Source organism: Nelumbo nucifera, chromosome 1 (assembly GCF_055504915.1).
Source record: "Nelumbo nucifera cultivar China Antique chromosome 1, China Antique-T2T, whole genome shotgun sequence".
Classification (NCBI taxonomy): domain Eukaryota; kingdom Viridiplantae; phylum Streptophyta; class Magnoliopsida; order Proteales; family Nelumbonaceae; genus Nelumbo; species Nelumbo nucifera.
In genome coordinates, this window is record NC_142649.1 from 16,647,354 (window position 1) to 16,674,273 (window position 26,920).

General features: G+C 38.6%; 3 protein-coding genes across 4 annotated transcripts; 2 read left to right on the forward strand and 1 right to left on the reverse strand.

Annotated features, from left to right (window-relative positions):
* Positions 1–1,427: 1,427 nt before the first annotated feature.
* On the reverse strand, positions 1,428–5,280 carry LOC104611602 (uncharacterized). 2 transcript variants are annotated; one of them, XM_010278738.2, is made up of 6 exons: positions 4,451–5,280; positions 2,863–3,013; positions 2,455–2,739; positions 2,326–2,383; positions 1,889–1,967; positions 1,428–1,783 (listed from the first exon to the last, which is right to left on the reverse strand). In XM_010278738.2, the coding sequence occupies exons 1-6, from the start codon at positions 5,011–5,013 to the stop codon at positions 1,570–1,572; spliced, it is 1,350 nt and encodes a 449-aa protein (XP_010277040.1). In that variant the 5' UTR covers positions 5,014–5,280; the 3' UTR covers positions 1,428–1,569. The 2 variants fall into 2 exon arrangements, with proteins under 2 accessions (XP_010277040.1, XP_010277039.1); XM_010278737.2 differs by having other exon boundaries at positions 2,212–2,383.
* Positions 5,281–12,698: 7,418 nt separating this feature from the next.
* LOC104611603 (anther-specific protein LAT52) lies at positions 12,699–13,543 on the forward strand. The gene is made up of 2 exons (XM_010278739.3): positions 12,699–12,952; positions 13,038–13,543. Exons 1-2 carry the CDS (start codon positions 12,790–12,792, stop codon positions 13,370–13,372), a joined length of 498 nt encoding a protein of 165 aa, XP_010277041.1. The 5' UTR covers positions 12,699–12,789; the 3' UTR covers positions 13,373–13,543.
* Positions 13,544–15,067: 1,524 nt separating this feature from the next.
* LOC104611604 (bifunctional riboflavin kinase/FMN phosphatase-like) lies at positions 15,068–26,920 on the forward strand. The gene is made up of 10 exons (XM_010278741.2): positions 15,068–15,471; positions 15,715–15,901; positions 16,622–16,752; positions 17,528–17,597; positions 17,685–17,750; positions 20,006–20,160; positions 20,250–20,327; positions 20,496–20,632; positions 21,054–21,146; positions 21,394–26,920. Exons 1-10 carry the CDS (start codon positions 15,384–15,386, stop codon positions 21,538–21,540), a joined length of 1,152 nt encoding a protein of 383 aa, XP_010277043.1. The 5' UTR covers positions 15,068–15,383; the 3' UTR covers positions 21,541–26,920.

A 26,920-nucleotide genomic window follows, 5' to 3' on the forward strand; every position in this document is an offset into this window, starting at 1 on the left:
AGGAAGGTTCTGATGAATACAGCTTTTTTGGTTTCATGGTGGTTCTGCATGTGTAATGGATAACTAATAGGAATGGATCAGCACCTAGTACATTGGATGGGATGATAGTGGATAGACGACATATTTGACTACACCTAGTACACACCATTGCTGCTACACAAGAGCCTCAAGAAATTTCTGTTTGCCCTTGGACATCACAAACAGTTTTGTTGCCATATATAATTTGCATGATCTGTTTGCTGCAAGCCATGAGCCATTTGCTGTAACAGGTGGATCAGAATAATAACAACAGATAGTCACCGTTGGCCATGGTTACATATAGATTTGGAACCCATATTTTGGGTTCTCTCGATGTCGTAACTTCTGCACTAGCAGCTTTTTCTAGTTCCTTTCCATTAGTTTGAGCTTCACCACTTGAAGGAAGCATTGATTTTAATCTATTCCAAACAGACCCGACTTTCACCCTTAAAGCTTTCCCATGCCAGAAAGCAAAATATTTTTTTATAATTTTTATGAGCATTAATTATTAACTACTCTATTTTTTTTTATTTCTTCATGGAATTTATTCATAATTTCAATATTATTTGAATCTTTAATAATTTATTTTATTTTTTATTTGTATTAATTATTAAATATATTATTATTTATTATTTATTACATATTGTATTACCTTTTAATATATTATTTCACTAATTATTAAATATTTTTTCATTGCTTTATGGAATTTATTCGTATTTTCAATATTATTCTAATTTTTAATAATGTATTTTTAATTGTTAGTTTTTTATAATTTTTAACACTTTATTGATTTTAATATTATTTATTGTTTAACGATTTTTTGAATGATAATGTATGAAATAGTGCTAACTGCATTCAAAATTACAAAATAGCCTGTTCTGGGGTAAAATAATAAAACCAAGCAATTTCAGATGTTGCATAATTGATCCAACACAAACAACATTATCTATTCAGACCCTCTAAAAAATAGAAAAACATCTATGCTGCTTTTTAGATTTCAGACACAGATAATATCATTTTAACTTTTCAGACTTCAAATTTCAGATTTATCAAACGCCACCTGAATTAAAAAAGCACGTGATATCATGTGCAAATGACAAAAGCTTTGAATAACAGATGACCTATTTTGTATCATGGGGTCATACTATAGAGTACATTTAAATAGTATTTGAAACCAGTAATTAACCCAATAGTTAAATATGAAATATTTATTTTAAGAGTATCTTAATCAGCTAATTTCCGCTGCTTAAGCCATTAAAGAACTCATAACCTCTTTGATAACTTATTCTCTAAGGTCCCTCCCTACCTTTCCTTTTCTTTCCCTACTTTTTCCTTCAAACCAAACATGGCCTAAAAGGCAAACAAATATATCATTCAATTGAACCACTTCAGCTATCATAGACGCCGTCTGAATAATTATCTTTAATTACTTAATATTAATTATGTATTATTTAAGAGTCTTTTCAAACAAGTCTGTTTTCAACTGCACTACACACAAAATCCATTAATTATCGAAACATAGTAGAAATCCTCTGTACAGCTTATATGCACTCAAATGGTTCCTCCAGTACCTGTCACAATGGAAAATGGATGTCTTCTGATATCAGCTCCTAGGCAACGAAGCTTCATCTCCAGATTCTCATAACCCCGATCAATATGTGTTACACCATCAATCACCGTGATTCCTTCAGCTGCCATTCCAGCCAACACCAGTGAAGCTCCACTTCTTAAATCAGTTGCAACAACTTGGGATCCAGACAAGTCACTGTCAAGGAGAAAGATGGTTAGTTTTCAACACCATTTCTGCATTCTTCTAGTATAAAGAGAAGAATATTCACACAACTCAAAAAAAAAAAAAAAAAAAGAGTACCTTCCTTGTTCTTTCCCATGGATTAATGCATTGTTTCCGTAAAGGTGGATTTTTGCTCCTAGTTTCTGCAGTTCCCTCACTAGTGCATGTGAAAAGACAGTAGTCAATTGTGGTTGTCCTATGGTCAAGATCAAAGAACATAAACAAAGGGAAGAAAAACGGTTCAAGTACAGTGGCTAATGGCAGATTTACACAAGGATAAACCTCGTTCTCCTGTTTAACTCAAATAGACTGGATACCTCGACCATTAGATGCTGTTAAACTTGAAGCTAGAGAGACTAGATTCCCGTATCATACCAAGTTTTAGTAAAAACTATACATACCATGCTTCATACGGCTTTCAAAAACAGACTCCTCTACAATACTTAATCCTTTACAAGTTGTAAGCAGTGACATTATTTGAGGCTGCATATCTGTAGGAAATTTAGGAAAAGGACCTGTTTTAACATCAAAACCTTGAAGATCTCCTCCAATCTTTGCAGGAAGTGCTGAAACCTGGGAATGCAAGACAGCATCTATGATCTCAAGCTAAAAAATCAGAAAGAAAAGCATAAAAATGTCCATACCTCCAATGTGTTTGGTGTGCTTTGCATGATCTTGCAACCGGCAGCTGAAAGCTTGTCAACAAGACACAATAAATGCAAAGGTATGACAGGTGAGATTGAGATATGTGAGCGTGTTATGGCTGCAGCAACCATAAATGTACCAGCCTCGATGCGGTCTGGCATTATGGTAAATTCAGGGCCATGCAATTGATTCCTGCCATTTATAACAAGCTTGCCACTTCCAGCTCCTTCCACATGAGCCCCACTTCTGATCAGAAAGTGTGCAAGATCAACTACCTCTGGCTCCTGGAGTAACAAGGCAGACCCAACACAGTCAATTTTTTGGCAACAATGGACATAAAAAAAGGCACTTCCATAATCCTGAGCATCAGAAATAGGGAAGTTTGAGCTTCAATCATCATATCATACTTGGGCTACATTTGTGAGCACAGTCATTCCATCAGCCATGGAAGCTGCCATCATGAGAGTTTCAGTTGCCCCAACACTGGGATAATCGAGATGGAACCTTCCTCCAACAAGTTTTCCGCCGTTTACAGCACATGCATGAACTTTACCATTCCTGTAAAATATACAATGCAGACACTTGAGTCCTATTAACCTACTTGGCTAAACTTAACAGATGTATGATTGTCCTTACTCTAGATTCAATGTTGATCCTAACAATATCTTCATGTTCAATGATTCTAGGTACTGTTTTCAAATATTTATCACCAAATTTCAAGCCAGAGAACTTGAATAATACAAATGTTCCGATTTGAGTCTGTACAAACTAAAGTTGTGTATCAATAGCAAAAAACACTTCCACAAGCAGCACAGAAGCGCCATAATAGTATGCATATGGCCATAGCCCTAAGAGCACATCAATGAGGCTAAGAAAGCCAACAATCAATCATCTTCTTTCAGATGTTTAATGATATTATGGGCAACAGACCACAAAAATCAAAATGGTTATGAGTAATAATTTACATTATTTCAGATATACAGTGTTCTAAAATATGACCTACCAGTTCTGACATAACAGATTGGCGGTTATGTCTCAATTAGAAAACTGGTTCAGTTCACACATGTTGGCAAAATTCATGTAGGAACTTAACCCCCAAAACCTTCAGAAGTTTCATCTATTGCAGTTTAACAATTAGGACTATATCAATTTGAAACAGGATAATCATTTGTATGCCTAACAAATAAATAAGTTATACTCGATATTATTTCAAACTGTACTTTGCAAAAAATATATATCAAATTGTACATAATAAAACGGAAAGTTCTTTTTTTGCTTTCTTTTTTTACCTTTTGTATACTCAGAAGGTATATTGCTCAATTCAGGCTTGCAGTTATTAGGTCATGAAAAGACGACGACATGTACTAACCCAAATGTAAGAGTACATAGATGGGCCCTGACAGTTGCATTGTGTTGCCTTCCATAAGAATTGTTCAGAATTGACACAATATGACATAGAAACATAGAGCCCCCACCCCATTCCCACCTCTATTTATATGCAAAAACACATTATACCTTGCTAAACTAACTCAGAACTAGAGCCTCTTGAAGACTTCAATGAGTGCAGTTCCTTGAAAGAAAGAATCATAGCCACCCCAAGTACCCAAAAGCACAAGACTAGTCACATCTACACCAACTAGAGGTGACATATAATATATAAGAATATCCAAACTAAGCTATCCAAACTAAAAATTTGGATATAATTAACATAAAAGATTTTAACTTTTAAAATCTTTAGGTAAAGGTTAAGCAAGCTTGGCATCTCTATTCTGTAAGCTTGACCAGCAGATCCAAACTAAAAATTTAAAAGTTTGGATCAACTGGTATCCCAATCATGCTTGTGGGTTAAAATCAATCATGGATCAACTGCTAAAAAAACAAAAAACACTGCAACCCTATGAAATGCAAATTCTTAACCAAATTTTGAAAATAAGTCGTCATAAAAGATAAGCTGAACAAAACATTAACTGACTTGAAGTTAGTATATACACTTAACTCAATTCAATAATGGCTCCAAGTGCACGAAGTCCTCGAATATACAGGTCTACAGGTCGAGCTCCTATGTCGCAACCACCGGGAAGTGCGACAACTGCCTCCCCGAACCGAGTAAGCAATGGCCCCAGAACAAAAAGCCCTGCTCGAATCTTCCCAACAGCGTCCGAGCATGGCTCCAAAGAGCAAAGTCCATCTGTATCTACTGTCATTTCTCCATTAGATACTTGGACTCGTACACCCAGAGACCGTAAAATCGAAACCATTGTTCTAGTGTCGGACAGGTTTGGCATGTTGTGAAGCTTCGAAGTTCCGGAGCAACAGAGGGTCCCAGCGAGGACAGCCAATGCAGAGTTCTTGGATCCGCTGATGTTGACATGACCGGAGAGCTTGGATCCGCCGACGACAACAAGTTTGTGATCTGGAGCTAATTTCTCAACATGGGTTTGGAGATTCTGAACATGGGAAGATTGGGCAAAAGCAGAGGTCCTTCTAAGAAAATTAATGTAGGGTTTTTCTGGGTTCGACTGAGATATATGGTTCTGGGGATTGAAGAGCAGAGCCATGGCTATGCACTCGCGTACACACTAAGAGGAAGACCGCTTTCACAGAATGGCGAAAAACTAAACGTGATAATCTTAAGAGCATTTTGCAGGCTTGCGCAGAGAGAAAAAGTGCGAGAATATTGTTTTGGGGATTGAGGAGTAGAGCCATGGCTTTGCATACGCGTACATACTGAGAATGAAACCGCCTTCACAGAATGTCGGTAAGCAAGCACCAAACCAGCCCCTTCGGAGAACTTTGTGGGTTTGCGCAGAGAAAGAGCACGAGCTTTTTTTTGGAAAATAAATAATAAATAATTTAGGTTAATTGAATATTAATACCTATAATTTGTGATTTCCCGAACCTCAATACGTGTCATTCAGATACAGTTTATAAACTGTATATATATTACTGTTTATAAACTGCCATTTTTTAAGATATTCATACAGTTTACGGGTCTACATAAATTGACCCTTATATATCAAACCCGCTAAAATAATACATGTCATTAAATTCAACTTGAAACGTTTATTACTTTAATTTAACCATTATTATTATTATTATTATTATTATTATTATTATTATTATTATTATTATTATTATTATTATTATTATTATTATTATTATTATTATTATTATGTTTATGTTTATGTTATTTTTATTTTATTTAATTTTTTTGTTATTTAGTAATAATATTAATTAAATTTGTAATTATTTAAATATTTACTTAAAATATTTTTTCCAGCCGAGTATAATCATTAAATAATAGATTTGTTAATTCATATTTTCCATTTAAGAATAAACATTAATGATTTGGCTTAACATTTTTAATGACTATTAATAAATATTTATTCTTATTTAAGGTTTAATTACTACATTTGGTAATTATTATGGGGCATGCTTTGAATAAATATTAATGATAACTAATGATTGTTATTTCGATTTTTATTATTTACTTAAATAAGTACTTGATAATTGTTATTATTATTAATTATTTTTATAAATAATTAATTGTTATTATTATTTACTTAATTCAGTAATTTTGAGTAAGTAATTATTTGATTTAATCTAAATTATTTCATTTTTTTTAATTATTTATAATAGACATTTAGGGTATGATCTTTATTTGATTTAAGAGACTTACCATGTTTTATCTAGACAATGACCCCATACTAAGGGGCAACTACAGTATCATTTAATTTAAAATTTACTATTTAACAATAAAAAATCAATGTCCTATTGAGCAATCCACCCCAAAAAAAGTATCAATAACTTGGAAATCATTAATCTATTTATAAAATAATAAAATTAGATGGATGTTTACAACAATATCACCAATACTACTTAATATTTAGAGACATATGAATAGATAAAAAGCATTTAAATGATATTCATTTAAAGAGGCAAAGAAAGAAGAAAATCATTCAAAGAGCTGCTAAGAAAAACAATCCATGCCAAACAACATTTGCAGATGCATCCATCCTCTGAAGTAAGAGATGAAAAATATATGACTACAATCAAATCATCATGTATGGATACAATCAACTGATAATTTGATAAGGATTCCAAAGCCCATCCAATAGAAGAAACATGAAAGAAAGGAGAATAATGGGACCATCCTAAGTATGAAAGTCACCTCCAAGTTAGGTGGCAATGCTTCTTTTGATCAATCCTGGTTACAGATTTTAAGTCTAAACTCGCCACAGTGCACACAGACTAGCTAGAATTTATCTCTAAGAAAAAGGTAGGGAAACATGTACATAACATAATAGTATATTTGAATTATGGGAATTGGGAGATAGAAATAGGAAATGTAGATTGAAATTACAATTTTGGGCATGTTGATGTGTCAAATTCAATTCAATTAGAATACTCATAGATTTTTAGTTCATTCATTTGGTAGCAATTTGAATATTTTTTTATTCCATGTCTTTATTAAGTTAATATAGATTAATAATATATTAATAATTATGAAATCAATAATAATAATAAGTATATTATTATTACTATTATTTACTAATAATATATTCTTATTATGTGTGTACTCATTTTGAAATCAGTAATATTAAATTATTATTGTTATTATTATTATGGAATAATTAATTTGTTATAATTATGATTTTTAGTTAATTCCTAAAATAATAATTGCTTTTATATTTCTTTTAGTTTAACAATAATGGATAATTGAAATTTTATAATTTAACTTTAACCAAATGAAATATTTATTGGAGAATAATAATTGTAATAATTATAATTACTTATAATAACAATAATGTAAATAAGTAGCACTAATTATATATTTATAAAATAATTAATATGAACTAATATAAATATAAAATGATTTTATCCCGATTAATAATTAACATTATTAAAATACTTATTAATTATCATTAATTAATTAACATTCTGAAGTAATAATTATCATTGTTATAATTAAGGAATTAATTATCAGTAAGTAATTATAATCAGTAATTAAATTTTATCAAGAATCATTATTATTAGTAATAATTAATTATAAATATTGATAATAATAATAATATAATTATATAATTATATCAAGTAATATAAGTATTAATTATAATTACTAATAATAATAATAATATAATTAATTATTTCATATAAATGTATGAATTATAATTTCTGATAATAATTCTAATATAAATAATTAACATTAAATATTTATTTTCAAAATAATTAATATGAGTTAATATAAATATAAAATGATTATTTTCGAATTATTAATTACCACTATGAAAATCGTTATTAATTATCATTCCGAATTAATAATGAGAAATATTTTTAGTAATTATTATTATTATAAGAAATTATTATTAGTAATTAATTAATTTCAATGAATTATTATTATTATTATTAATTAATAGCTAAAATTAATTAATTAGAAGTCGTTAATTATTATTAGTACTCCTGTCTTTCAAAAAGTTGACTCATCATCATTGTCATCATCAATGACAACTTGATAAATACATAATTTGATAAAAATAGGTAAACAACATTAATTTATTTTTTATCTTTTGAAAAACTGAATAAGAGAAAAATAAAATGGTTAGTGATGCGACGCAATCTGGTTGCTCCTAGCTGGAGATGATTTGGCTTCCAATAGACGACGGAGGTGGCTGATCTGCACAGAAAGAATCAGAGAACCCGGGGGTGCTTACCTAGTGAGGTACCCACAAGGGCTCCAATATATAAAGACTCCAACACTTTGGGGGCAAAGGTATGCACAATCACTGCTTACTATCTCTCTTGCTTTCTAAACTACATTCAACTCGCAAGTTACTCCAATAACAATATAATCTTCTCCGATGATGCTTTTCCATGTAGCTTTTTCAGCGGTTCAAACATGGTTATTTTGGTCATAGTTCAAATGTATACTCTTCTCATCTATTTGAAACTTGAAGGGTATTTGTGTTCTTTTACATGTTATCTAACATCAATTAATGCTTTTGGACTAAATTGATAGTTGTCGAGAGTTCATGTATTTCAATAGCATGTTTTAAAATTCAGGTATTAAAGTGAGACTAGCCCCAAAATAGAAGATATTAATCTCCAATTTACCCTAAAAAGTTTGCTTCTTGCATTGAGATTTGAGAGTACTGAGTTAATGGATTAGTAATTAGCAATTCTTTTTAGGGTAAATTGTTGAAACCTCCCATGAAATATTTATGACCATTTCTTAAACCTCCTCTAAAGTTTGATAATTGTGATCACCTCCCAAACTTCTAACATAGTTAAAACTTGAAATTAGATTCCCTTTATTATAATCCTCCAACAAGAATCACAAAAATATCCAAAATACCTATGCAACTACAATTGAGACTGGCTTTTATAGAAAAACAATACAAATTTGACTAACAACAAATAAAAAAAGAGAGTTTAAAGTTGCAGCTTTACCTTTGAGAGATTAATATGAAGAGAAAATTTTAATGCATGGGTATTTTGGACATTTAAATGCTTCTTGTTAAAAGATTATAACAAAAGGAATCTACTTGCAGTTGTGTTAAAAAGTTCAGGGGAGGTGATTGCAATTACTAAACTTCAAGGGAGGTTTCAACAACGGTCATATACTTGAAGAGAGGTTTTAGCAATTTCTAATTACGTGAGAGGTGTAAAATGGGTTAGGCCGATTGCAGGCCGGCACGACTCAGGCCATGCTCGACACAACTAAGTTAAGGGCTTTTGGCCCATGGGTCATGCCGGCACAGCTCGTAGCACGACCCAGCATGGCCCGACACATCATTAATCATTTTATTATAGCATTTTTCAATTTCTTAATCATTTTATATGGAATAAAATTTTAAGATGATTTTTTTTAATTATTGTTACAACCATTGAATTTGTCATTTTTCATTAACTTTTTATTATTTTTTATATTCTTTTATTATTATTATTTTTATAATAAAAGTAAAAAATAAAATAATACGGCCAAGTTCATGGACCCCACCCCAACCTGCACAGGCTGAACGGCTACAGTGATAAATATAATATATTTATAATTAAGAAAAATACTACTGACGAAAATACATGATACATTAGTTGGTAGCCTGGTAGTGGTAGGTTCTCTCACTTGTCGAGCTACCTGGGATCAAATCCTGCTGCTACCACAAGAGAGAAGAATGATCCATTAGCTGACTCAATACCGTAAAGCCACATTCCTTCATGCATGTTTACACATTACTTCCATGTGTGTACACAGATGGTGACTGTTGCTAAAGGTATCAATGGACTGGTTTTGCATTGGACCCTGTCCAGTTCAAAATCAATTTGAACGAATTGGATGGACCAATAAAATATATTGAATTGGATCAATCCAATCCAAAATATTTATTAGATTGAATTGAACCTGGTTTGCCCATAATAAATTTATATTAGATTGGATTGGATTAAACTAATATCTAATCCATTGATATAAAATAAGAATATACGTGTCAATAGACTAGGTTTGAGTTAAAACCAATCTAAAATGGATATTAACGTGTGAATGTGTGATGTGTATATTTACACTTAGTTTGTGCATGGATGTGATTGTTTTGAGTTAATATGCATATATATAAGTCTGACCATCATGGCGGAGTCAGGAATTTTCTTCTATGTGCCGAGTTATATATTTTTTTGGTTTATGATAATGAAAAAGTTATATTAACTCAATTAAATTATATAGATTTGCAATATAAATAATATAAATATTGTTAAGGAAAGTAAAAAATGATACAAAGGATGAGAGGACAGCCACATCTTTTGGTTATGGATAGGATTTGTGTCAACTCTCAAATCTTGTAATTACTACTTAATTCTCAATGTAATTGATTTACTTTTCTGTATTCTTTTTGGCAAAAATCAAGAAAATGAGATTTAGAGTAAAATGAGGTAGGATTTGAAGAGAAGTAGGGTGAGACGGTTTGAGTTTATTATGGCTTTTTTACAGTGTTTTTGAATTATCATTGACCCGAACAGTCGGACCGTTCAGCTTAGAAACTGCCCAGACAACCAGTTCCATTTTACCATTAATTCATTCTTAGGCAAAAAACTGTTGACTTGGTCAGAGGACTGCTAACCCAAACAGTCGAATCGTCGGTCCTAATTGCCCTAATATTCCAAACCACCTGAACCATTCAACCCAAACAGTCAAACCACTGAGTAGAAATCAGTGGCCACAGTGATTCCATTTCCGAATCAGCTTTTAAAAACTTGCTTTTTATGAAAGAAAAATAAACAAAATTTTGTTTTAATCTTGGAGTTAGTGGAGGGGCATTAAATGATTAAGGAGTTAGAGAACAGTGTGTGGTGGGGGTGGGGGAAGGACCATTAGGGGGCAAAGGACCCTCTAACTTTATACTTCGCTCTGCCCTTGCTGACCAATCAATCGGTATCATGAGTATTGCCTATATATAATATACAACTAGTGAATGACCCCGTACTAGTACGAGAAATCAGTAATGTTAAATTTATATCGTGGAATTAATATTGTTAAATTTATATTTATTAATATTTTAAATAATTATTAAAATTTTAATAAATATTTATTTCAAAAAATAGTTTTTCAATAATTATTAGAATATTGATGGTTTTCTTTTGTTACGATACGTAGAGGGTTAATGATTAAATGAGATTGATAGAATGTAGGCAGAAGTGGTTGTGGATAATTATTTTTGTATTTTCTGCATTTTTTAGAAATGGATTGAAAATAGTGGTAGTGAGTTGTGAGCTTTAGCATCAACTTTTCAGAAAATGCCACATGTTTAGTTTTCTTGAAAAATGAGAAGATCATGTATCTAAATTGATGGGGAGTTGTAGCCTAGTAGTGGGTTGTGGGCTTTAGTAGGAATTTCTCAGAAATTGCCATATGTCTAGCTTTTTGGAAAATGATAAAGCCACTCGTCTGAATGGGGTAATGGGTTGTGAGCTTTAACAACAACTTCTAAGAAAATGCCATTTGTCTAAATTTGAAAAAGCCACGTGTTTGAATGGCGGGGGATGTAGCCTGAAAGCCTTGGGTTGAAGGTTAAATTGGGTCAAACCCAATCAAAGTTTAGCAAGCCTAAAAGTGCTGAAGCCTAACAATAACTAGTCATCAACACGTGGACTAGACATTCCTACCCGGGTCAGTACAAAATGAAAAACAACTTGAAGGATAGTTTTACACTTAACATACCAAAGCAACTCATGTAAAATTACGCATAGACATTTTGGGGTCAGCTTGATTTAAATTCAGAACCAGAATCGAAATTGAAAATCTATTGGAATTAGAATTGGAATGATCTATTTCCTCTGTTTGTTTGGTTTAGACGGGAATCGGAATCAACTGGAATGGATTCTCATTCCTAAGAAAAAGAGAAGGAATGACCATTTTCTCAAATATAGAAATGTCATTCTACTAGGAATGCAAATAGGATTCTTCCACCCAACCAATTCTGATTCTGTGAACTGGATGGACCCTTAGTATTTTTATTCTCATATTTTTCATGTGAAAAGAGTTTGAGAGGACAGAGAGGGAGATCCAATCAGCTGAATGTATTGGCTGTAAAACCAATAATAATACCCCACATCAGTCATAAAACATATGAAACCACAATAAGAGATTGAAGTTATGAGCCCATGGTTTTTATGACCAGCGTGGGATATATCATTGTTGGTTTCAGTGTATACAGCCATCAGCTAATCCGAGTTAACATGGAAGAGAAATGTAGAGATAGATGTTTTCCAATCAGATAACCAAATGAAAGAATTGTTAGCTGGCCAGCAATTATAGTATTGTTACAATGTAGATCAGAGGGATTAGCCCAAGTGGAACAAAAAGGTCTTAATTATGTCCCACGAGTTGGGCTCCACCTTAACAATATCTAAAAAGGCCCATTAGAGTCCAGGACCTCTTCTAAGTTCTAACTTCCAACCATTCATCCAGTCATATCTTTAAAATAAACAAAATTCTGGAATCTGGTCCGTCCGTTTTGAATCCAGTTAATGCGTATGGTGATGGTGTAATACATGAACGAATTCATATTGCTTTGTTGGGTGCACCATTTTCTCTCTAATGGAGTTCATTCATTTTCCAAAAACCAGGCCCAATGAACGGGTCAACCCCATTCTCTGGACCTCAAAAATCAAGAGAGAATGCTAACAACCTTGCCAAGGATGACGGTTAGTCCCAATCTCTCTTCTTCTTCCTCTGACAATAAAACCCCGTCTCTATCTTGCATCAATCCATCCTCTCACAGTCTTCAACACCTTAAAGGAATTTCAAAAAGAAAAAAAACAAGGTTGGGTTAGCAGAGAATTAATCCATGGCGAAGTGTTTTCAGGCTCTTCCCCTCCTTGCCGCTGCTCTATGCTTCTTGTCCCTCGCAGGCTTCGTCCATTGCGACGAGCAGTTCTTCGTTCAAGGGAAAGTGTATTGCGACACTTGCCGTACACAATTCGAGACCAAACTCAGCGAACCCATATCAGGTAATTAAGAGCTTGATCTTGATTAATTCGAACTCATCGATTAAAACAGAAACCAGTAGTCCGATCATCCATTTCGGTGTTGCAGGTGCGAAGGTGCGACTAGAATGCAGGAGCCGAGAGAACGACGACGTGGCATACTCCGTCGAGGGCGAAACTGATACAACGGGCATCTACAAGCTGCCGGTGGAAGGGAGTCACGAGGAAGATATCTGTGAAGTGAAGCTGCTGAGTAGCCCCAGGAAGGATTGTTCTGAACCAGCTCCAGGACTGGACCACGCCCGCGTTTTGCTCAGCTCAAACAATGGCATTTCCTCCGCATCACGCTTTGCCAACTCCTTGGGCTTCATGGTGTTGAAACCTATCGAAGGCTGCTCCGATGTTCTCAAGGAATTGGGTCTCCTTCCCGGAATGAAAATCTGAGAAAAGGAGTTATCCAAATCCTATCCTTATATTTAATTAAATGATATAAAAATATTCTTCACCTCTGTAATTGCTTACAACGTTAACATCACATTTGTTTTACATATGTAATACTACTTATTGGGTGGAATTAATAATAAGAAATGATCTATGACTCATTAATAACTATTATATGACATTTAGCATTGGTCGATTAATTTCAAGTTGTTCAAAAAGGCTTAGACGATGATGATGATGATGACGATGGTGATACATGAATTACGTCCATGATTGGTACTGTGGTGTTTCAAGTGAAAAAAAAAAAAAACAGTTGGAATTTAGGGTCTGTTTGGTTCATTTTTGGAATCAGAATTAGAATTGAAATATTCTCACAACTTGTTTGGTTCAAGCAGGAAATCAGTTGGAAAGAGATCACATTCTCAAGGGAGGGGAGGGGGAGGGGATTTAGAATCAACCCTAAACTCTTCTTTACGAAGTTCATCATAAATAGAATGTTTGTTATCAGATTAGCCTTACTTGCGCGATGTCATAAAATTGGATGTCCCTGGTTTCGGATCCCTACCCACAGACACTGAGCAAGGTTTAGCTGAACCCTTTACCATTATTTAGAATCAACCCTAAACTCTTCTTTACGAAGTTCATCATAAATAGAATGTTTGTTATCAGATTAGCCTTACTTGCGCGATGTCATAAAATTGGATGTCCCTGATTTCGGATCCCTACCCACAAGACACTGAGCAAGGTTTAACTGAACCCTTTAGAATATGGTTTCACGCCATGGGGCCTGCATCTTTTACAGTGGGGTCCATGAATTTATTACTGACGGAATGACATGGAATTTCATCGTTGATTTCACAACCCATTGAACAGTTAAAACGTTAGTTTAATCCGATGCAGGTATCTAGGAAAGCCTTCAAGTTATGTTTGGTGAAAATATGGAAACCAAAAAAAAATACACCCATGGAAATTTACTCTCTGATAAAGTTATTCCTGTAGCTTCTCCAAAGCAACTCAGTCAACACAGCTCGAGCAACGCTAAAGCCCTCCTAAATCAGGAATAAACACATCAGTTCTGGTATATCCGACATGGATCATATCATGGTTATTTCCAACTTTAGTCAAGTTTACTTCTGGCCTAGTTAATCTTTTCGGTTATTGGAACAATGAATAGATCCTTCAACAATGACATTAGTTGCAGTTGTAGGGCCAAACGGTATAATCAATTTGTGCTTGTAAATATATTCTCACTCGGAAGCATAAACAAGATATACCCACAAAATTGTTCTTATTCCTTCTCATATTCCCCCAATATCTTTACCAATGTCATCCTAATTCGATTCTTGATTTACTGCAATTCAATTCACAAACTGTAGCAAATTAAGTGAATCACATCATCAATCTACTTCTTAATTCTTATAATTAAGACCATATTGTGAATGCCGAGCTCACGAGATTAGCAAATGTGCATCCAAAATTTGACAAACCAGCAAACCCAATTTGAATTCACTACTACTTGAATTCACTAATCAACCTAATTTTGAATCAGAAAAACCAGCAAACGGATCCAATTATGAACATAGCAACAATGATAATAATCATGTCTTAGATGGGCTATTTGTGAATCCCATTTGATGATGTGTTTCACCCCTAAAAACCTTAATTTTTTGTTCTCATCTAATTTTTGTAAGGTTTAGCTTAATGGAAGAAGCAAGAATGTGAGATGCCAAGAGGATATACCAAGAAACATTCTTAGTAATAAATCAGACTCCCACAATCCCTCTGAGGATCAAACCTTTATACCACTATCAATTGGTTACCATTATCAAAATGCAACACCAGTTCACGTCGTTTTCTCTTGCCCCTTTGGTTTTGAAATCGATTCCTCTGGGTTCATGGCTGTGTTTTTAAATGTCATCTTCATCTACTCAAACCCATTGCTCTATTTCTCTGCTCTTGTTTCATCATCTCTATTTTTTCTGTCCCTTACTGTGTCTCAACTAACTCCAAAGCCATGAGTTGTTGTAACATTGAGTCATGCAATGGAGAACCTCAGATTTCTGCTGTTATTTTGGATTTGGACGGGACCCTTTTAAACACAGGTACTGTACTGAACTTACTTGTTTCCGTTCTTTCCCTAATTGGTAGAGGATAAAAACCTATTCAGGAACCTTACCCAACTCCCCCTTGATCGAACACTAGACCATTCGATCAAAAAGGCTCTAATACCATCTCAAAGAAAAGCTTAAGCTGTTAGGAGAGGTTCCTGGATAGGTTTTTTATCCTCTAACACTAATCATATCTCTTTCTTTTAATCTCTGCCGATCGCTGTGGTTTATTTGCAGAGAAAGCAACGAAAGGAATTCTGAAGGATTTCCTGGGGAGGTATGGGAAGGTTTTGGACAGTGAAAAGGAAGACAAAAGGTTGGGTATGACGCACAAGGAGTCTTCAGCTGCCATTGTCAAGGACTATGATCTTCCCCTCACATCTGATCAATTTTCCCGGGAGATCATGCCTTTATATCAAGAGAGGCAAATTCTCCCAGGCCCACTGCTTTTCTCAATTTTTCATTTTTTCCTTTCTTACTTCATATGGGTCCTCCTGATGTTCCTGATTCCTCAGATTGATTGATTAGATAAAATAAAATTTCCGAACTTGGGCCTAGATTTTGTATTCAGGTATGGCCTGGGCCCATTACTTCAAACTCAGGCCTAAGTCCCTTTAATTTCAAGGACCCAAAGTTGCCTTGGCAAGTAGTATTGTAGAAGATAGAAGGTTTATCACTGGACACATAGAAGAGTGCCAAAGAAGGATGGCCATGGCCATGCTTCTTGGAACCTATTTAAGATTTGTAATTTTCTGTATGCATGTGTTGATAAACAACAATCACAACAGAAAGGATTTAACCATGATAAACAATTGTAAGAATGAACTGTTTGGTTCTCTGCATTTATCCAGGGGTTTTTATGTTACACAGAGAATGGTCCCTAGCTAGTGAACCATATGGGTACCCAAAGTTGGGATATGTATTCAAATAAGGAACTACACCTTGATGTCAAGTCACATTAAACCTTTCAGATTTTTTTTTTTAAATCCTGCATAAGAATTCTGCATGACTTAGAAGATAATTTTTCTAGTCAGTAAATAGTTTAGAAATTTGTCATTCTTTATTATTATTACTATGTGCACATAAATGATCTTAGTTTGTGCAGCTTTTGTAATGGGCTTACTGTTTATTTGGGTTCTTTTAGGTGGCCACAAGCCAAAGCTCTTCCAGGTGCTAATCGCCTTATCATGCATCTACATAAGCATGGAGTGCCATTTGCACTTGCTTCAAATTCCATACGGAAACATATAGAAGCAAAGATATCTTACCACCAAGGTCCTTTTTTCTTCTTGGCTTTCTAGAATATATTAACCAACATTCTGGATTTTCTCATCAGAAAGTATGGGTTCTGTTGTAATTAATAAATATCACATAGCCACCACCATGATGATGATCATCATTGTAATCATTTTATTGTTGTTATTGTTGTTGTTGGTCATGGTGGCGGTGCCGATGGTGGTCATCGCCGTCCACATTGTTGTTGTTTGTTGTTTATAAAACCATAAATCTGTTCCCTATATGGATTTTACTTTTGTTACTTGATTTGAAGATATTTTATCGTTTCAGTGAAGTCTTAACTTGTATCAGTTTAATTGCTCTACTTCTTTTTCTTTCCTCAGCATTTTATTGTTTTAATTATATCATATTAGCTTAGAGGATAGTGTGGAAGTGGTCCATACTTTCAGAGAGAGAGAGAGAAGGAAAACATTAAAAAAGTGTTAACAGTTTGACAGTATAGTTCTGTAGAAAGTATAATGTTTCCATGTTTTAATAATCAAAGAAGAATTTTATATTTCTGCCCTTGAGGAAGAATTCATGATCGATATTTCACCCAACTGTTTTTTGTAGCAATATGGTTTGAGATCAATGAATTATGGTTTTGTGACTAACATTGCTAGATGAATGTTTTGAAGTTTTTATCTGTTTTTTTTTTCTAAGTTATATATCCATCACTATCATTTAATGTTTGAGAATGTTTTCTGCAGTATAATTCTACTTGGTTTCTTTGTTTATTTGCTAATTCAACGTGGCTTGTTTCAAATTATTCTAGGATGGAATGAAGCATTCTCAGTAATAATTGGACGTGATGAGGTTAATTCTGGGAAGCCCTCTCCTGACCTGTAAGAGTCTTCATATGTTAAGTGATGAAATAACCTTTTTAGTTATTGTATTGTATTCTTTAAATTATTTTCTGTTTTTCCTCCTAGATTTCTAGAGGCAGCAAAGAGAATGGGAATGGAGGCAAGTCACTGTCTGGTGATTGAAGACTCCCTGTGAGAAATATAAACTCAAGAAATTATTATTTGCATATTCTATGGCTCTGCAATGCATTAATTGTTCCTTTGAATATTATTGTGATATATCTGTTGCAGTATACTAACCTCTTGGATCAGTTAAATCATGAATCATCTTGAAAACTAGCCGATGATGTCCTTACATTACCATGATCTTGAAGCATCCTGCTCCTACTTAGTGCATAAAACAGAGTATTTCATTTCCATTTTAGTCTCTTTTGCATCTGTTAACATTTGTATGACCAACAAAATAATTGATAACAGCATAAACAACATCTAACTTACCAGTGGTAGTTAGTTATTGAAGTCCAACTGCTACTAGGGATTTGGAATTTAGGAACTAGTAAAAAATGTTAAATGAGTTTGGCTATCTTGGTTGAAGAGTTGGAAAATCTGTACTTGGGACCAAATAGAAATTTGCTTTCCAGTCTTATATATCAATGAATGGCCCCATATAAGACCTGCAATAGTCATAAAGCTGTCCAGGTAGTACTTGGATTTAACTGAAGTTGAAGGCATTGTTGTTATTAACGTCTTAAGACTGGACCATTTGGCAGATAAATGAACCTTGAAGCACTCATTTAAGTCTCACTGTTACATTTGATTTTATATTCTCCGAGGGAGCTTGTGACAGAATTAGAAACATGAAACCCATGGCCATGTGTTTTACCGAATTATCATATCCATCTAGCATAATTGCTATAGATGAGAAGCTACTTTATTTTATATACTAGACCCCAATGTTTGAGCAGGGTGCAAGTTGGTACTAGGTAAACTAAAATAGTAAAATTTAGGTTATTAGGTTCCATGAAACTTGTAACTAGGCATGGCGAGGGCCTGGTGGTTAATGGGGTGCATCCATGTCAAAGTTTAGGGAATGCACAATGGGTGGAACATCTATATACATACTAAAAGAAGACACAATACCCATTAAAATTAGCTCTGATGAAGATGATGAGGTGGATGTGGCTAGAATAGATGAGTGAATGGGATACATAAGCTACTGGGTTGGGCATGGTGGATTCTTCATTGGGTCATGGAGTGGTGGTGAGATATGTCAGAATGCATTGGGTGGTGAAGCATGTTTTTATGTATCAGATGGTTTTGTTAGGGTGGTATTCTTCTTCAAGACCATTAAGGGTGTGTTCTGTAGCGTAGATGAGAAATTTGGTGGTGTGTTTTCATCCGCACCACAGGTGTGGTGTGGACAAAAACACACTACACCCCAACAGGGTAGTTGTTCTACACTGTGGACAAAATGTGTGGACCAATCCATACCACACCTCTATGGGCGTTCTACAAGGTGTGGTGCATTTCAGTCCACACCTTGTGTTTGATTCCATGCTTCTCAACTACAACATTTAAGATAACCTATGCCATTAATTATTAAAAAACAATATTTTATTTTTTAGTAATATACATAATATAATAATAATAGTAAATTGCTAAGAATTTTAATAATTATTAATGTTTATAGGTGAAACACAGGATCAATGAATGAGAGTTGCGTGGTTTGATCCATGAGAAAAATCCGTTGAGGAGATTTTGGCCCGTGGTGTGGATCAATCCACGAGATAGCGTGGATCGATCCACACCACAGGCAAACCGAAGAGCTATTTGAGTGTTGCGTGTTCTGAAACGCAATATATCGTGGACATTCCACGATGCCAAACACCTCCTAAATCTTCCACTTGGTTAGGATTTTGAATGAAACTCTTACTGTTTAGTTCCTTCACTGCAGAGAGCCAGATGTACAACTGGCTAAATGTTCCTGTTTTAATGCATAATTAGCATGTAAGCTTTCTTTTAAAGAAATTATTTCAGCAAGTAGAAAAGAGATGTACAAGAGAGGATGTACACAGATTTATAAAAAGTGCAAATACAGACCTCATCAGAACATATTAAAAAAATCAAGAATAACTATAGGTTGGAGTAAGTCTGACCTCTAGCATCCTCATCAATGATGTCTTTGAGGTCAGGAGGGAAATGCAAAGGAAAGGGGTGGCAAATCCTAGGCATTCCTTACAAATACACATGATGGTTTGACAACCTAAAAGTTCCACACCATTCATATACAGCTAAATACTTGGTCAAAAAGCATGAGTTAACTCTACTCATTGTTTTAGGGAATCTTATGACAAAGAAAAGATGTTGGTTGGTTTCATATGTTGTGAGTGGACTACCATCTACCATAAACCAATTGTATTTACATAATTACATGGACATTTCAATAGGCCTGGTGTTATGGCTGCAAAGGCTGCTGGAATGAAGGTGGTGACCATTCCATCCCTCCAAACTCAAGTGGATCATTATTCAATAGCTAATTCTGTGCTTCATTCACTTTTAGAGTTCCGGCCTGAGCTCTGGGGTCTTCCACCATTTGAAGACTGTAAATTACCTTTTCACTTCCTCCTTTATTTTAGTTATCATGAGTCCATTTCCTTAAATAGCCGATCTGATTGATTTAATCAATCACAGGGGTGCAAAGTGCATTGCCAATTGAACCAATGTATGTAAAGGGCATAGTCCGCAAGGGGTTTCTGTGTGAATTTGAAGGTCAGGAGGATCCACCCTATCCTTTTTAACATTTTGCATTACTATTTTGTGCGAAAATGCTTATTTTCAGAATAGATATTTTGCATCTGTTTATGATTTCTTTCTTTTCAGATTTGTGGTTGTGTTTACTAACCTTTTTCTTATGTTTTCAAAAACAAATAAATTCAGATGATGGTCCAACTGCTCTTCCTGATCAAGTTTCGGGAATATACTTTGGTTGGGCCAAACTTGGTGCACAAGGGAACTCCAAAGTCGTGGTGGGCATCGGATGGAACCATCATTTATCTACCATTATGAGAATAATTGTGGGTAACCAACCTAAGAAATCTTTATATATAATATCTAAATGATTTCATTTAGAATAGTCTGACTACAAACGAAAGTAGGATCTGTCAACAAGCATGTATTGGGAATTTGGGATACAGTGTTGCATATGCAGGGACCAGACTGACCATTAAAGTGGGGTTATCCTTCCAGTAGAAAATATGACATTTCTACCTACAATGGTTGGATGGTCTCACCAATCAATTTAGTGCATTTGTCTTATTGCTTTTTGTAGGAAATTTGAATGTGTTCATGTGACTTAGGATGAGTCCTCATCACAGAATACTTATGCAGTGTCATTTCCTGCTATGATGCTCTCAGTTCTTTTATCAAGTCTTCCTTCATGGCTTGCTTGTATTAAGTTATTTCATATGCATCCTATGTGGTTTTGTGCTTTTGCAGAAACCATGTCTCATTGATGAAATATGTGAAGACATATCTGATCAAGAAATGCACCTTCTACTTGTTGGCTACATCCGAGAACTGAGAGATGAGGTACCATTCAGGTTTCCAGTAGTAATGAACAATGATAACAACAATGAAAACAATAAATAATAGGGTCATCTTAACCTCTGTATTGATGAGACCCATCAACTTCACTCAAAATCAGGCCCCCATTAATACTTCTCAAACTTTGTCACTATATATAAAGAATAGCCAAAACAGATAATCTTTGTTATGTAAATATTACTATGTAGTACTTATAATATGGTGTCACTAAATTATTACTGTACATTTGCAGGTTAATACATTGGCAGATTTAAAATTATATGAGGAAGATAAATCCATTGCAAGTGCAGCCTTGGATCTTCCTATATTTGTCCATCATAAAGTTACCCTTCTCTCAGAAGAAGCATCATTTGTAGGCTGCAATTCTGCAATGGCTTAGACAAGCAAGCATAAGGAGTCACTGCAATCATACCAAAAACAGTTTCCTTTTTGGACAGAATGTGGAACTTGTCAATAAAGAAGTGAATGCCGTGTTGTTTTATTTTCTGCTTGGAAATTTCTAGACAACTCCCACCTGAATTTCCAAATCTTAAGGAGAATTCTCAAAGTTACAGTTTTCATTAAAATTCAAAAGCATTGCAACAAAGTTTAATTTATTTTCAACAATTTCAAAAACAACCTAGTGATGCATAGATATCTGATGAGGGCAGATTTGGCCCTCCAGTGAAATTGCGACACGTGGCACCTCGTGACAACTAGGCAAACAACTTACCAAGTTGGTGTCCCACCCGGGCACCGGTCTGGCTGGTCTGGCTGGCCTGGCGTGACCTGCATGCGGCCTACGGGCGGCCTGCACGCGGCCTGGCGCGGCCTGTGCGCGACCTGGCCGGATCAGCCTGGCACATGATCCGACCTGGCAACCTATAAGACGCCCACCGAGAACCATTAACGGCATACCCCGTGAGCTCGGTAGCTCACCAAGGAGCTCGCCAAGGAGCTTGATAGCTCACCAAAGAGCTCGCCAAGGAGCTAGGCAGCTCTCCAAGGAGCTTGCCACCAAGGAGCCAGGCAGCTCGGCATAGCCCCCCCGGGCTTCTCGCCACTTGTAGGGTAGCTCGGTACAGAAGAGTAGTTTGGCGTATCGCAGGAAGATCTCCTGCCTAACAACCTGGCCCAAACACCGACCTGCCGACTGACACAGGCGCCGACCTGGCAACCTGGCCCGGACACCGACCCGCCGACTGACACAAGCGCCGACCTGACAACCTGGCCGCCTGACACAAGCGCCAGCCTGACAACCTCGAGGAGTTCATCACCGTACCCCGGTTATGATGGGATATGACGAGTCTTACCGTTTGAAGGCTTTTCACCCACCTAACCCGCAAGGACACCACTATATAAGGACTCCGACCCCCAAAGCCAAAGGGGAGGAAAAAGGATGGTAACCCCTGCTCTCTAGCTCTCTCATTTCTCTCCAAGCTCTCTGTAATTAGAATGCTAACTTAGGCATCGGAGAGTCCCCGCCGGGAAAATACCCCCGGGTCCTCTGATTCAGTTCTCGCAGGTCCCTCAGCTCCCGCCGCCTACAAAGGAGAGGAAATCACCTCACGCGAAGGGTAGTCGGGTTGCGCTGCACCAGGGAGCTCCACCATCCTCTGAGTTGCAGGCCGCCTAGGAGCAAGTCAAGTGACGAGTCCACCAGGCAATTCGCCACGAGGGAGTTCGCCACCAGGCAGTTCGCCACCAGGCAGTTCGCCATCAGGCAGTTCGCCACCAGGCAGTTCGCCACCAGGGAGTTCGCCACCAGGCAGTTCGCCACCAGGGAGTTCGCCACCAGGCAGCTCGCCACCAAGCAGTTCGCCACCAAGCAGTTCCCCACCAGGCAGTTCGCCACCAGGGAGTTCGCCACCAGGCAGCTCGCCACCAGGCAGCTCGCCACCAGGCAGTTCGCCACCAGGGAGTTCGCCACCAAGCAGTTCGCCACCAAGCAGCTCGCCACCAGGCAGTTCGCCACCAGGCAGTTCGCCACCAGGGAGTTCACCACCAGGCAGTTCGCCACCAGGGAGTTCGCCACCAGGGAGTTCGCCACCAGGCAGTTCGCCACCAGGCAGTTCGCCACCAGGGAGTTCGCCACCAGGCAGTTTGCCACCAGGCAGTTCGCCACCAGGCAGTTCGCCACCAGGCAGCTCGCCATCAGGCAGTTCGTCACCAAGTAGCTCATCACCAAGGCACGTCACCACCGGGTCAAACAACGAGGTACTTAGCCAAAAAATTTATACATCACAAAAAATGGTACGTGACCAGAAACGGTTACAACAATTGGCGTCGTCTGTGGGGAACACGCTACAAAAAGCTAAGTTCTCATCCTACAAAAGCTAAGTTCTCATCTTACCAAAGCTAAGTCCTCACTTTTTAGAAATTGAAGCTATCGCTTTATAGTTTACATTTTTTATGAACTCAAAGACTATGCAGGGAGCTAACAGACTAAGTAGCTCTACCAACCTTACTTTCAATTCAAATAATGCCTCATCAGTCATCTCCGCAAGGTCCCCCCCTACAAAGATGAGCTCTTCGTGGCTTCCGCGAGAGTTGACGGCCAACAGACTACATAGGCGCCCTTACCGGTCGAGCCTTCCAAGGCTCCCGTGTGAGCTAGCGACCTAAAGTTAGTAGTGCTGCCCCCGAAGGTCGAGCTCCTAGTAGCTTCTTGTAGGAGTGGGTGACCGGCATTACGAAGCTGATGCAGCACAATCATAGCTCGACACCTCACAGGCAAAGCCTACGGGCCACATTACTGCTTAAGACCTGGTCGCCTCTCCGGCACGGGCAAAGTCAAAAAAGAGAGTAGACTACGAGTCACTCCCAAAGCCTACGGGCCACATTACTGCTTAAGACCCGGTCGCCTCTCCGGCACGGGCAAAGTCAAGAAAAGAGTAGACTACGAGTCACTCCCAAAGCCTATGGGCCACATTACTGCTTAAGACCCGGTCGTCCTCTCCGACACGGGCAAAGTCAAAAAAAGAGTAGACTATGAGTCACTCCCAAAGCCTACGGGCCACATTATTGCTCAAGACCCGGTCGCCTCCCCGACACGGGCAAAGTCAAAAAAGAGTAGACTACAAGTCACTCCCAAAGCCTACGGGCCACATTATTGCTCAAGACCCGGTCGCCTCTCCGGCACAGGCAAAGTCAAAAAAGAGTAGACTATGAGTCACTCCCAAAGCCTACGGGCCACACTATTGCTAAATATCCAGTCGCTTCCTCAGCAGGAGCAAAATCAGCAAAAGTGAACTATAAGTTGCCCTAGAGCCTAAGGGCTACACTAATGAACTGGCGGAGACCCCCTCGCCTTAGTGGCAGCTCGCCACATACAGGCAGCTCCCGAAGCCGAAGGAATTGGATCAACACCTACTAGCTCATCGACTTACGGGCCAAAAGAAATCTACTCCCTTCGCTGAGTTACTCTCAGCTCGGGAGTGGGGTGCAATTGATGAGGGCAGATTTGGCCCTCCAGTGAAATTGCAACACGTGGCACCTCGTGACAACTAGGCAAACAACTTACCAAGTTGGTGTCCCACCCGGGCACTGGTCTGGCTGGCTTGACGCGACCTGCACGCGGCCTACACGCGGCCTGCACGCGACCTGGCCGGATCAGCCTCGCACATGATCCGACCTGGCCGACCTGGCAACCTATAAGACGCCCACCGAGAACCATTAACGGCATACCCCGTGAGCTCGGTAGCTCACCAAGGAGCTCGCCAAGGAGCTCGATATCTCACCAAAGAGCTCGCTAAGGAGCTAGGCAGCTCTCCAAGGAGCTCGCCACCAAGGAGCCAGGCAGCTCGGCATAGCTCCCCCGGGCTTCTCGCCACTTGTAGGGTAGCTCGGTACAGAAGAGTAGTTTGGCGTATCGCAGGAAGATCTCCTGCCTGACAACCTGGCCCAGACACCGACCCGCCGACTGACACAGGCGCCGACCTGGCCACCTGGCCCGGACACAGGCGCCGACTTGGCAACCTGGCCCGGACACCAACCCGCCGACTGACACAGGCGCCGACCTGACAACCTGGCTCAGACACCGATCTGCCGACTGACACAGGCGCCAACCTGACAACCTGGCCCAGGTGCCGACCTGGCCACCTGACACAAGCGCCAGCCTGACAACCTCGAGGAGTTCATCACTGTACCCCGGTTCTGACGGGATATGACGGGTCTTACCATTTGAAGGCTTTTCACCCACCTAACCCGCGAGGACACCACTATATAAGGACTTCGACCCCCAAAACCAAAGGGGAGGAAAAAGGATGGTAACCCCTGCTCTCTAGCTCTCTCATTTCTCTCCAAGCTCTCTATAATCAGAAAGCTAACTTAGGCATCGGAGAGTCCCCGCCGGGAAAATTCCCCCGGGTCCTCTGATTCAGTTCTCGCAGGTCCCTCAGCTCCCGCCGCCTACAAAGGAGAGGAAATCACCTCACGCGGAGGGTAGTCGGGTTGCATTGCACCAGGGAGCTCCACCATCCTCTGAGTTGCAGGCCGCCTAGGAGCAAGTCAAGTGACGAGTCCACTAGGCAGTTCGCCACCAGGCAGTTCGCCACCAGGCAGTTCGCCACCAGGCAGTTCGCCACCAAGGAGTTCGCCACCAGGCAGTTCGCCACCAGGCAGTTTGCCACCAGGGAGTTCACCACCAGGCAGTTCGCCACCAGGCAGTTCGACACCAGGTAGTTCGCCACCAAGGAGTTCACCACCAGGAAGTTCGCCACCAGGCAGCTCGCCACCAGGTAGTTCGCCACCAAGTAGTTCGCCACCAGGCAGCTCGCCACCAGGCAGTTCGTCACCAAGTAGTTCGCCACCAGGCAGCTCGCCACCAGGCAGTTCGTCACCAAGTAGCTCATCACCAAGGCACGTCACCACCGGGTCAAAATGCTAACTTAGGCATCGGAGAGTCCCCGCCGGGAAAATACCCCCGGGTCCTCTGATTCAGTTCTCGCAGGTCCCTCAGCTCCCGCCACCTACAAAGGAGAGGAAATCACATCACGCAGAGGGTAGTCGGGTTGCGCTGCACCAGGGAGCTCCACCATCCTCTGTGTTGCAGGCCGCCTAGGAGCAAGTCAAGCCACCAGGCAGTTCGCCACCAGGCAGTTCACCACCAGGCAGTTTGCCACCAGGGAGTTCGCCACCAGGCAGTTCGCCACCAGGGAGTTCGCCACCAAGTAGCTCGCCACCCGGGAGTTCGCCACCAGGCAATTCGCCACCAGGCAGCTCGCCACTAGGGAGTTCGCCACCAGGGAGTTCACCACCAGGCAATTCGCCACCAGGCAGCTCGCCACCAGGCAGTTCGCCACCAAGGAGTTCGCCTCCAGGGAGTTCGCCACCAGGGAGTTCACCACCAGGCAATTCGCCACCAGGCAGCTCGCCACCAGGCAGTTCGCCACCAAGGAGTTCGCCTCCAGGGAGTTCACCACCAGGCAGTTCGCCACCAGGGAGTTCGTCACTAGGCAGTTCGTCACCAGGCATTTCGCCACCATGCAGTTCGCCACCATGCAGTTTGCCACCATGCAGTTTGTCACCAAGTAGCTCATCACCAAGGCGCGTCACCACCGGGTCAAACAACGAGGTACTTAGCCAAAAAAATTTATACATCACAAAAAATGGTACGTGACCAAAAACGGTTACATCATAGATATCTCAGTTGGATGTAAAATTTACTTATGTGGCATGTTCGAGGTTAGCTTTGCTTGATAAGAGGGGGAAGTTGGAAAAGATTGCTAATAAATATCATGGATTTAGTTATTATTGATGAAAAGGACCAAGGATAGAAT